The 12,393-nt window shown below is 44.3% G+C and overlaps 2 protein-coding genes across 5 annotated transcripts in view; one reads left to right on the top strand and one right to left on the bottom strand.

The window, feature by feature from the left end:
* The window catches only part of PRG4 (proteoglycan 4), a 71,160-nt gene extending 70,358 nt beyond the window's left edge, over window positions 1–802 (top strand). For all 3 annotated transcript variants that reach the window (XM_067467609.1, XM_067467608.1, XM_067467607.1), the window contains one exon: window positions 616–802. In XM_067467609.1, the coding sequence (XP_067323710.1) occupies window positions 616–719 (104 nt within the window). In that variant the 3' untranslated portion in view covers window positions 720–802. The remainder of the gene's footprint in view (window positions 1–615) is intronic.
* Window positions 757–12,393, bottom strand: part of TPR (translocated promoter region, nuclear basket protein) — an 85,489-nt gene continuing 73,852 nt past the window's right edge. For both annotated transcript variants that reach the window (XM_060774511.2, XM_060774513.2), the window contains exons 48-51: window positions 8,315–8,471; window positions 2,627–2,745; window positions 2,007–2,105; window positions 757–963 (exon numbers count right to left, since the gene is read on the bottom strand). In XM_060774511.2, the coding sequence (XP_060630494.2) occupies window positions 908–963; window positions 2,007–2,105; window positions 2,627–2,745; window positions 8,315–8,471 (431 nt within the window). In that variant the 3' untranslated portion in view covers window positions 757–907. The remainder of the gene's footprint in view (window positions 964–2,006; window positions 2,106–2,626; window positions 2,746–8,314; window positions 8,472–12,393) is intronic.

The raw sequence follows: 12,393 nt of genomic DNA, 5'->3' as shown, positions 1-12,393 counted from the left end.
TCAGACTTTTCCTGTGTGGCCAGTGGTAAAGACAGCTATGGATAAGAATCTGGATTACACCTGGAAGGTGTAATCCCTGCTCTAAGATACCAAGAGTTAAAATCACGCTACTGCCAAATCACATAAGAAATCAGCAATGTGTTAGATATTTTCATGGGTATCTGAAGTCTATTTCATTTTAGTGGGAAGGGGGAAGGGAATCGTTAATTTCTGAGGCTATATCACCAGCTACTAAGCCACACAAAGCTACAGTACCAAGCACGATCAGTAGCACAGATTTTGGAGAAATGTGAGTAGGATCTTTCTGCAAGTCACAGTTTATTGTCACAGCATCTCAATCACATGTTGACATATGGCATAGCAGCTTCCCCATGAACTGGAACAGTTTTCGCTTAAGATTCAACTGGTCAGTGTGGGAAAGGGTGGCTGTGATACAATGAATATGCAGGCTCTCCCATCTGCCCTCCACATAAAACATTCAAGGAGGCTTCTGAGGACTTAAGAAAACATAGGTTTCACATATTTTTGTACTGGATTACAAGTGTAATCCAGATTTGTACTTTTGGACCTTAATATGACTACATGTAGACATCATTCTCTCCCATTCTCTTTCAGATCAATATTACAGCGTGGATGTGGGGAGCAGAATAGCAAGACCAGTCACACTTCAGACTGGACAGACTGTTTCCAATGCTTGGTACAAGTGTCCTGCAGAATGATGTGGAGACTCCAAGAGCAGAAAGAAATGCTGTCCTGTTTGACAATTTCTCTCATTTTTATTAATAAAATACAATGAAATGTTCATACACCAATCTAATTTGAAAACTAAAAAAACTGCTTAAAGCTACACTAGTACAGAATAAATGCAATTAGACAGCATACACCATTTCCAAAATTTGTACAGAACTTAGTTAATATTGCCTCTATTTAGGCCGCCTCTACCACCCATCGCGTGAGTTACACCTGTAAGAAAAAGCAGAACAATATCATATATTTCCATTTAATTATTATTCCTCTGCTACTTTAAATGACAGTGTTCCAGGACTTCTTGGCATCCCTAACTTCCCATAAACCTCCTGGTAAGCCTTCCATTGGGGAGAGCAATTCCTTCATACAACATAGGACAGTCTGCTCAGAATCAGAAGTGTAATAAACACCATATGCTTAATGTGGGCTGGACATTTCTGCTCAATTTCCCCTAAAGGTATGATAGCAGGTCATACCTGGAAATACTTTTTTTTAGTTCAAACTGACTTCCACTGAAATCCAATACTAACTTGATTCGGTCCAGTAATTAAATACTGAGGAACTACTCAGGATCTGATTGAATGGGTCTATATATGGAATTAGTAATTGGATTTAGGGCTGCAGAAATGTAACTTGGAGCTCATGAATATTAAAATTAGCTAGTATGTAATTTTATTCCATATCCTAAGAATGAAACTTGTTTCTGGGTTTCACATAAGATTTTTTTGTGTCAGGAGAGACTTGAGAAACTGCAAATCGCTTCTGGTGTGAGAGAACTGGCCGCCTGCAAGGACATCGTCCAGGGGATGCTCGGATGTTTTACCATCCTGTGGGAGGCTTTTCTCATGTGCCTGTATGAGAAGCTGGAGCTGACCCAGCTCCCCAGATTCGAACCACCGACCTTTTGGTCAACAGTCCTACCAGCACAAGGGTTTAACCCATTGCGCCACCGGGGGCTCCTTGACATGTGTTTAGACAATTTAAATTATTACTCCCTCTAACAAGGTGTTCAATGTTTTGGAAAGGAAGACAAAGACAAAGAGTAAAGCCAGCATTATGTAGTGGTTTGAAACCAGGGTTTAAGAGCTATTTGTTATTTTTAATTGGAAGAAGTATCTAGGGTAGGATATAATATGCAGTTTCGGATGTACAGAAATCTGTTGATAGCTACAATAGTATTTAGTACACCCTTCAATTTTCTTAAGAACTATGAAAGGCTGAATGAGTCAATGCTCTTGTTAGCCTTGAAGGATGCTTACCCCTCTGTCTGTTAAACTGACGACCACGAACGCCAGTTCTTAATGTTGGTGGCTGAAGTCTAACCCTCCGGAAAGGCTTGGGATGATTACTGCTTGTGTCTGAAAAGGAAATGACATGGGACACAAGAATAAGGGTTGTGCCTAGGGTTCGATAAGTGATGCTAGCAAGTATAGTAATGGTTCATTTAAATACAGAAGCTGTGTTTTGTGTATTTTGTACTTCAGATTTATGGAAGTGCAGCAAATACAAACGCTATCTGAAAAATAACTGGCTACTGTCTAGTTAACATTCATAATGACTTACTGTAACTCAGCATTAAATGGCGATACACCAATGGGACTGTACTGAGAAGTTTATTCAATAATAATAGGAAACAAAAGATTTATACAGCATTTATATTGGGGAACTGGTGAACACAATATCCATCAGGCAATCTTTTCTAAATTGCCCTCTTTCTTCTGCCACTTGCACCCAAACATAACCAAGCATTTATTTCATGAATTCAGACAAAGTGTTCTTGTGTTTGGAGGGAGGAGCTAAGAGATCACTTTAATGGAAAATAAAATTCAGAGCTTAATTATCCTATTTTATGGATGTGTTCAATTGGACCGAATTATACCTGCAGATGAACTAGAAGGAGGGTCTTGACTGGTGGAAGGAAGATCTGACTCATCAGGAGCTTGAGATGATTCTTCTTCCTGCTGGCTATCGATTTCTAGGCCAACCTCTGAAGTAATTCTAAAGGCAAAAGAGGCAGACATAAAACTGTAGGGAAGTGAATTTATAGGTCAAGGGGGAAGCAGAAAGCGCAGTGATTCTAAATTTTGGGCACTCCAACACACACCACATCCTCTGGCTCACTCTCTGAGGTTGAAAACCTGGCATTCAAATTACTGAGCTCATCCATCAGAATTAGGAAGAGTAGCAGCTCTTCAGACCACACAGTATCCACAAAGTAAGCAGAAAACTTCTGCAAGCTATTAACCATACCCATTGCTGCTCAAAGGGACAAAAGCTTAGGTAAAAATACTTTTCCTGCCATCGTTGCCACATAATTGGATACCCCAGGGGACATGGAACTGTCACAAGATCAGTTGAAATGCCATTTTACACCAGAAGTGAATTAATTTATATGAATTCCACCCTGCAACCATTTGGAAATTCCAGTTAAACCTGGAGACAGATCAACCATGCTGCATTCCAAACAGATCACTTTTTGTATTGTCGAAGACTTTTGCAGACAGAATCACTGGAGTGTTGTGTGGTTTCTGAGCTGTATGGCTGTGCTCTAGCAGCATTTTCTCCTGATGTTTCACCTGCATTTGTGGCTGGCATCTTCTGAAGAAATGTCAGGATATGGGAAGGTAAAAACCAATTGTCTGCAAGGCAAGCAAGGAATTTGTTGGACTTTATACTCTTGGCTGAGTTTGTTTTCCAGCAAATATCGGTTTAGTTGAAATCGCCCATGACTACTACATCTCTTCTCTGTGCCTGTTTGGCCAACTGTTGGCAGAAGACTTCATCAAGTTCTTTTTCCTGGCTTGGAGGTCTGTAGTAGATGCCTACAGCAACATCTTTTTGAGTCCTAGTTCCCTTGATTCTTATCCAGATGCTTTCAAGCTGGTTTCCGAGATTGCTGTTTTGCATCTCTTTAAGAGGGTACACGAGGAATCGTGTCGAGCTGCAACTTCCTCTTCGTCTGTCCCTCCTACTCCTGGGAAGACGATGTCGAAGGGAACTTCAACCCAACTGCCGGCAAAAAAGAAGCCGGCGCCTCAACTCTCTTCTTCCTCATCTTCGAGGAGAACGACTACTGCCTCATCGGCCACCTTATAAGTGAGGTCTTCACCTATTCAGCTGGTTCAGCCTAAACCCCCATCTCAACCTATTCAAGAGGAAAAGCTGCCTCCTGAGATCCAACAGGATTGTCCGGAGTCACCAGTGATTTCGATGGACACAGTGATCGAGGTGCCAAATTCACCTCCACCAGTTGGACTTACTGCCAGACAAGAGCTCTTTCTAGCTACAGCTACACCAGAAAGAAGGCAGACTGCCAGATTGGTTCATTCAGCACAATCCTCAGCCTCTAAACAGCCTCCTCCACTGTCCTCTCCTCAACTCCCTCCGCCATCTCCGCCTCTACAGCCCCCTTCTTCCTCCTCGCCTCCCCCATCTGAGACTGAAGAAGAGGAAGATGGTGAACTCGCCACATCGGTGCATTCTGGCACGGTACTGTCCTTGGGCATCGATAGGTCCCCGACACATGATGTGTACGAGGCAGATCCTCCGCCGCCGACAGACAATGTCAGGGCCTTTGCAGACCAGATGGCCCGCATGGTGGATACCCTAGGCCTGGAAATAAAACATGCCTCCAAGGCCACCAGAGCCAGTCTTCAAATGGGTCCAATTTGAGGCACCACCGGCTTCCTTGTTGCCCTTTCTTCCCTACCTCCTGGACGTTATTCAGGCTTCGTGGAAGACTCCACTGTCCATCCCGCCCACCTCAAAGAAAATTGAGGCGTGGTACCGTACAGACGATGAGGGCTTGGAGTGGCTGGAACGCCACTGATCCAAACTCAGTGGTCGTGAAGGCAGCACAATCTTTCGGCAGACACTCCTCGAACCGAGAGGGCAAAAGATTTGATGCTGTCGGTCAGAAGTTTTACTCGGGTGCCCTCCTCCTGGCTAGGATGGCTAATTATGGTGTGTGTATGGGGGTGTACCAGCAGATCCTCTGGGAGAAAGCCCTTCCATTTTTTCAACGCATGTCAGAGGATGATTGTACGGGCTTGACCACTTTGCCACAGGAAGCGAATTCTCTGGTGCATAACCAGATGCAGATGGCAAAGCACACTGGTGGCACAGCTAGAAAGATGATCACCCACACGGTCGCCACCAGGAGGCATGCCTGGCTCCGGTCTTCAGGCTTGTCGACCTCTTCTAGGCAGGTCATCGAAGACCTTCCATTTGATGCCCTGGGAATCTTTAATGCAGGCACCGATGACAAGCTTAAAGCAAATCAGGACTTTAAGATCCTAGCATCCAAATGTGGGATCGAAAACCAGGCCCAGGCACAGAGGACACGGTGGTTCCAGTACACAAGAAGTTGGCATGAGGCTCCATACCTACAGTATCCATACCGCCAGACACTTCATCCTTTGGGGATCCCGCAGGAGCAACCCCAACAGCAACAGCAACAGGAACCCCAGCAGTGTCGCCAGCTGCAACAGCAGCACCCCAGAGCTCGACATGCATCAGGCGACAACCATCCCAGGCGCCGGGTTTGACGCCTTCTCGGATGATACTGGCTTGTCATTCGGTACAGATGCCACTACCATGTTAAACTCCACAGCTCCCAGTCCCTCGACACCCGCCATTGGGCGATCATCTAGCACACTACATCGATGCCTGGCGACTCATCACCTCAGATGTGTGGGTGCTCAAGATTGTGGAGAACGCCAATAATAATAATAATAATACTTTATTTGTACCCCGCTACCATGTCCCCAAGGGACTCGGTGTGGCTTACATGAGGCTGAGCCCAAACACAATACAAGCAATAATAACAACAATACAAGCAATTAAAATAAAACATGGACAATACAATAATGCAACATTAACATTAACCTTAAGTTAATCTCGGTGCCATGGCAAGGTGTGAAGCCAGACTGTGACTGATCCAGGTAGTTGATGTCATCCAGGAAGCCCTGGAGCTGAGCAGTGACCACCCGCTCCAACACCTTGCCCAGAAAAGGGAGGTTTGAGATTCGTCTATAGTTATTCAAGACCGTGGAGTCAAGGGAGGTCTTTTTCAGGAGTGGTCTGACAACAGCCTGTTTTAAGCCTGATGGAAAAATTCCTTGCTCCAACGATATATTGATGATTAACATAAACCAATCAATCAGACCATCCTTGGCCGATTTAATTAGCCAAGACGGGCAAAGGTCCAGAGCCGACGTAATAACTCTCACTGCTCCAAGGGCCACCTCCATATCCTCAGGACGAACAAGCCGAAAGGAATCCCACAAAACCGGACAAGCAGATGCTTCGGCCACCTCTCTTGGAACTGCGATCAAACTGGAGTCCAACTTGACATATTTGAGCAACTTTATCTGCAAAGTGCTGCACAAATTCGCAGCACTTTGGGGCTATGCGTTAGAGTTCGAAGAGCTCCTTCCAACAGGGTGCATCATCGATTCCGAGCCCTCCTTGCCAATCTTATCAGAGGTCGACACTCTTCTTCGAAAAGGAGCAATTTCTCCCTTGGCTGGGGGACTTCTTTGTGTCCATCGACCTCCAGGACGCTTACTTCCACGTGTCTGTAAGACAAGGACACAGACGCTTCTTGGCCTTTCAAGTTGCAGGCCAAACATACACATTCAAAGTGCTTCCATTCGGCCTCGTAATGGCTCCAAGAACCTTCACAAAATGTATGTCGGTGGTTGCCACATAACTCAGAAGGCAGAAGATCCGGGTTTTTCCGTACCTGGACGATTGGTTACTGGTGGCGCACTTGCCAGTAACCCTGAGGGCGCAGATCCTAAAGACTCTTTCCCTTCTGGAAAGCCTCAGCCTGTAATTAAATACCGAAAAGTCGGACTTGACTCCAACAACAATCATAAAGTTGATAGGCGCCATGTTCGATTCGCTGACTCAGTCAGTGTATCTTCATGAAGCAAGATTCCAGGAGCTCCATCTCAAAGCTCTCCATTGCAAACAGGCCCGCATGGTAATGGTCAAGCGTGTCCAGGTCCTGCTGGGCCACATGGCCTCGACGGTGATGGTGACTCCGGTGCAAGTCTGCAGTTCCAACCCCTGCAAAGATGGTTTCTCGACCACTTCCACCCGATCAGGGATCACAGTGCCATGCCAATGGCCGTGAGAAAGTCTCTGAACTGGTAGATGATTCGGCGTCATATCTGCAACGGTATTCCGTTCCATCCCGAACCCCCATCGATCACCCTCACGACAGATGCATCGATGTTCGCATGGGGATGCCACACAGGAGAACTCGCCGTACAAGACCTTTGGTCGGCCAAGGAGAGGTTAAACCACATCAACTACCTGGAGCTCCTAGCGATCTTCAAGTCCCTGAAAGCCTTTGCCTCCTTGGACGTGGGCAAGAAGGTCCAGATCCTCATGGACAACAAGGTAGCCATGTACTATGTAAACAAACAGGGCAGAACGGGATCCAGAAAGTTGCTGGCTCTCTCAATAACTCTGGGATTGGTGCATAGCCCGCTCGATATCACTCTTGGTGCTGCACCTCCCGAGCTCTCTAAATGTCGAGGCGGACTTCCTGAGCCGAACACGGTCGTCGTCTCACGAATGGAGATTAGACCCACAAGAATTGACTCTCCTCTTTGAAGAATAGGGATGGCCAGAGGTCGATCTCTTCAAGTCTCCTGTGAACACCCAACTTCCTTGATTCAGTGCCCGTCTCCCACCGGGTGCGGTTCCGGGATGCCTCGGCGACGCATTTCTTCTCGACTGGTCAGAAGGTCTCCTCTACCTCTTTCCTCCCTTCCCACTCATCTCCAGGGTGATTGAACTGGAACTGGCCCGTTGTCAGCCCTCTCCGGTCGTTCAGGCTCGATCGACCAGGGAGATGGCCACCTCGACAGCCATCGGACTCGATCTGTAAGGCGGCAATTTGGTCGAACCCTTTAACATTTGTGTCACATTACAGACTGGACACTAGGCGTAGGCTGGATACGGCCTTCAGTAAGGCAATCTTGGTTTCTTGACCTCCTTAGCCCTGGTACCGGGGGTCTTGGTACCGAGAACAGTCTCAAATGTTCAGAACCATATGTGTGTGTGTCTCTCTTATTGCTTACATTACTTGTAATTCATTGTACCGTTCTTCCTCATGCAAGTGTTTTATGTACCCTCATATCAGTGAGTGTTTATACTGTGATATCGGCTTTTTGGGCCAAGGAGGATCATGCACTCCTGGGTTGTGGACAACCTGTCCTTTATTCTTGTGCAACTGTTTTTTCTACTTCTATTTGCTACTTATGTTTTTTGTCTTTTGTAAGCTGCCCTGGGGAGAGAGGGTGGGTTAGAAATAAATTGTTGTTGTAATTGTAGTACTGCCAAAACGAACTACAAACTGGCATTTGTACTGGAAATGTGGGGAAATCTCAGATGTGCTCTTCACAATCTGATCTAGATGAGAAGATTTCATTGCTAGAAAAACAATGCTTCCAATGAGTTTTGGAAAGAAAAGTGAATGATCTGAATGAAGGTATTTCTGTAAGAATATACATAGGCATGGTTGAAGGTGAAGTAAAGTGAACGGACTTACCCTTCCGATTCTGCCTCCACGAAAACCTCATCGCCATCATCACCTGTCCCAGATTCTGAAGTGGTTGATAAGTTACCAGTGGATGTTGTGACCATAGGAACAGACTGGGAAGCATGTTCAGAGGCATCAGGTGTACTGCTTTCAGTAAATACAGACACTTGAAACAAAGAACAGTAAAAACAAACAGTAAGGTATAGCAATCCAAAAAATCTATGCCTCCACCTACCCTACCCCTCTCATATATCAATATTACAAGCAGGAAAAAAATGAGATTCTGAACATGGAAAGAAAGAAGCAGCAGGCAACTTGGGCGATCCAGAGCCTGATTCACCACTCCCTGAGAGCTTGCAAATGTCTCCCTAAGCCTTTGGAATTTGTTACTGACATATTTCTAATTTTTTTTTCTTTGCTTAGACCAAAGTGAGCACATCGTATATGTATCTTCCGTTGAATTTTATTGTGGATTTCCTGGAATAGCAAAAATGAAAAGTGGAGCATGTGGTCCATTCACTTTCAAGTTACATATAAATTGGGGTGTAGATCTCACAACAGTTAAATATGTGTCTTAACACTAGCACAATTACAATCCTGGACAGCATGCACTATTGAAGTTAAACTGCAAACTAGTGCTTAACACGTATGGGACAATAACTTTATTCTTATATCATGGCACCATCTTCCTGAAGGGACTTGGGGCGGCTTACAGATGGCGCAACATGCCTAAAACAAAATGTAAGAGTGAGCACAATATAAAATACAATAAAATAAAACAGATGAACATATGAAATCATCAACACAGACCCAATCAAATTGTGGTCCTCTAACCATGGCGGGATATTGTTGTAAACATGGCCAAGCTGTAAACATTAGTAATAAAATAAGTGAGGGGGTGGAGTCATGTTCCGCTGAATAGCAGCTAAATTCGCTGGCTCCAGAGGGAAGAAAATAATGACTTAAATCTCCAAAATACGAAAGGATCACAACCGCTCTGCTCAGATCGTTCCCGGCTAGCAAATATAAGAAAACACATCATGATTACTGTCTGCTAGAAGAGATAAAGACCATAAATTGAAACTAACTACTACAAAAGTTACAGAATACTTAAGAGTTAGAGTGAAACCTTCAGATAGATGCTTAGACAGACTGTCTGCGCTGAGAGCTTCTGAGACAGAGAGACAAAGAGAAAAGGAGGAAGGAGAAGTAATACTGGCGACAAAGCATGACAAGGGAGCACTGGGGGAAAAGCAAGGAGAGATCCCCAAGCAACCTCAGGAGCCCCAAGAACCAACAAATTTAGAACTCTCAGCACAATTTAAGACACAAATTGAAGAATTAAAAAATATGATTTTGGAAAGCACTCAAATTGAAGAATTAAAAAATATGATTTTGGAAAGCACTCTAAAGATCACACCTAGTATTAGGAATCTGGAGTTGCAAGCTGCTGAGCAGGCTGAAAAAACAACTTTAGAAAGAAAGACTGACTCCTTGGGGTCAAAGATGGAAACAGCGGAACAGCAGATGACATCCAATACTAAAGATCTATTTCAGCTATAAATTGTCTCTCACAGACATGATTTAAATTTTATCTCATTGGCAGACAGAAACAGGAGATCAAATATTAGGATAAGGAACTTTACAGAAACCCAAACAAAGACTTTCAAAATTCAGGACTTATGCCCAGAGACTGTGAGCTGGAGAAGGACAATGCGCCCTTGTACCACAATACTCCGTGATAAGGGTATATTGTACAAATGGGGGTACCCTTTTTACCTGAAATTTAAATACACAGGGAAAAGCTACAATATTACATCAGTGGATCAAGGAATGGAACTATTTGAAGAATTATTTGAACAACCACAATGCGTCCTGGATGGAAAGTTGAGCAACGTGGAAGGAAGAGAAGCAGGAGGTGTAGAGTGAAAAAAGACAGAGAAAGAAGAGGACAAAGTTAAGAAAGAATAAAGAAAAGAAGAAAGAAGTAACAAGACTACAAGAAATAAGTACTATATGAACAATGATCCCAATTAATAAACTTGAAGAATAGCAATAATAACAATAACAGGGACCAACCAAGAAACAGAAGAATGCAAACAAATGCTGGATCGAGTTAAGCTGATATCGTTCAACTGTCGCAGTCTTGGATCATGCCAGAAAAGGAGGAGGATTACAAATCAGATTCTTAAAACCAAAGGGGACTTTTTTTTCAAGAAACTCACCAATCATAGAATCAAAGAGTTGGAAGAGACCTCATGGGCCATCCAGTCCAACCTCCTGCCAAGAAGCAGGAATACTACATTCAAATCACCCCTGACAGATGGCCATCCAGCCTGTTTAAAAGCTTCCAAAGAAGGAGCCTCCACCACACTCCAGGGCAGACAGTTCCACTGCTGAACAGCTCTCACAGTCAGGAAGTTTTCCTCATGTTCAGATGGAATCTCCTCTCTTGTAGTTTGAAGCCATTGTTCCGCGTCCTAGTCTCCAGGGAAGCAGAAAACAAGCTTGCTCCCTCCTCCCTGTGGCTTCCTCTCACATATTTATACATGGCTATCATATCCCCTCTCAGCCTTCTCTTCTTCAGGCTAAACATGCCCAGCTCCTTAAGCCGCTCCTCATAGGGCTTGTTCTCCAGACCTTTTATCATTTTAGTCACTCTCCTCTGGACACATTCCAGCTTGTCAATATCTCTATTGAATTGTGGTGCCCAGAATTGGACACAATATTCCAGGTGTGGTCTAACCAAAGCAGAATAGAGGGGTAGCATTACTTCCCTAGATCTAGACACTATGCTCCTATTGATGCAGGCCAAAATCCCATTGGCTTTTTTTGCCCTATGAGGAGCGGCTTAAGGAGCTGGGCATGTTTAGCCTGAAGAAGAGAAGGCTGAGAGGAGATATGATAGCCAAGTATAAATATGTGAGGAAGCCACAGGGAGGAGGGAGAAAGCTTGTTTTCTGCTTCCTTGGAGACTAGGACGTGGAACAATGGCTTCAAACTACAAGAGAGGAGATTCCATCTGAACATGAGGAAGAACTTCTTGACTGTGAGAGCCGTTCAGCAGTGGAACTCTCTGTCCCGAAGTGTGGTGGAGGCTCCTTCTTGGGAAGCTTTTAAACAGAGGTTGGATGGCCATCTGTCAGGGGTGATTTGAATGCAATATTCCTGCTTCTTGGCAGGGGGTTGGACTGGATGGCCCATGAGGTCTCTTCCAACTCTTTGATTCTATGATTCTATGTCAAACAACAAACACCTATTTGTTTATAACTGAGCTCTCCTTAAGGTGGATTGGCTCAGATTGCTATCTGTGACATGTAAGCTACTCCTCCAATGAAACATTTATGAGACATGAGTAACCAGTATACACAATTAATAAATAAACAGATGCATTTTTCCAAAGGGAAATGTCAATTTCCCCTATAAAGTAAAGCTTTCTGCTATACATTCTGCTGGGACAAGATGCTAGTGGGAAACAAGAGAATTTGTTGGAGTTCAGCCTGTTATTGTGTCTAATGATCAGGGCACTCTGGATGTTGGGAACAATGCTGTTTCTAATTATGTTGGGAATGACAATGACAATGCTGTTTCTAATGATGAGGGTGCTTTAGATGCAGAGTGACAATGGGATTCCTGTTCAAAGTGTCTTTGCTGACGAGAATGTTCCTGAAGAGTTTAGGGATGATGGGATGGTATCTGGAAGAGGGCCTAAATTGCTACCAGAGAATTCCCAGACTTTTGGGCCTGAGAAAAGTTCAGCACCTGGCCCAGCTGCAGAATTAATGAGCCAGAAGACAGAAGGCATGTTTTCAGACAAAACAGAATAGCACAACAACCTCTTAGGCGTTCTGCCAGGTTGAGAGAGAAATTGCCAGTTTCTGGTGGGGATTTAGAATAGATTCGGGGATAAAAGTGCCAAGTAAAGAATCTGTGGTCAGATGAAGCAACGTTGGAGCTAGATCAAGACGTAGTGGCGAACCTTGCAGCCTTGCCTTGGATAGATTCAAGTTATATCTTGTTTGGTTTCATGGTTTTATGTTTCAAGTTTGGAGTTTTACTTTGGAAGTTTCTGTGTGGGTTTTTCATGT

The sequence above is a fragment of the Anolis sagrei genome, chromosome 4 (assembly GCF_037176765.1).
Source record: "Anolis sagrei isolate rAnoSag1 chromosome 4, rAnoSag1.mat, whole genome shotgun sequence".
Taxonomy (NCBI): Eukaryota; Metazoa; Chordata; class Lepidosauria; order Squamata; family Dactyloidae; genus Anolis; species Anolis sagrei.
The sequence above is the reverse complement of the archived record's forward strand: the minus strand, read 5'-3'. Positions and strand labels throughout refer to the sequence as shown.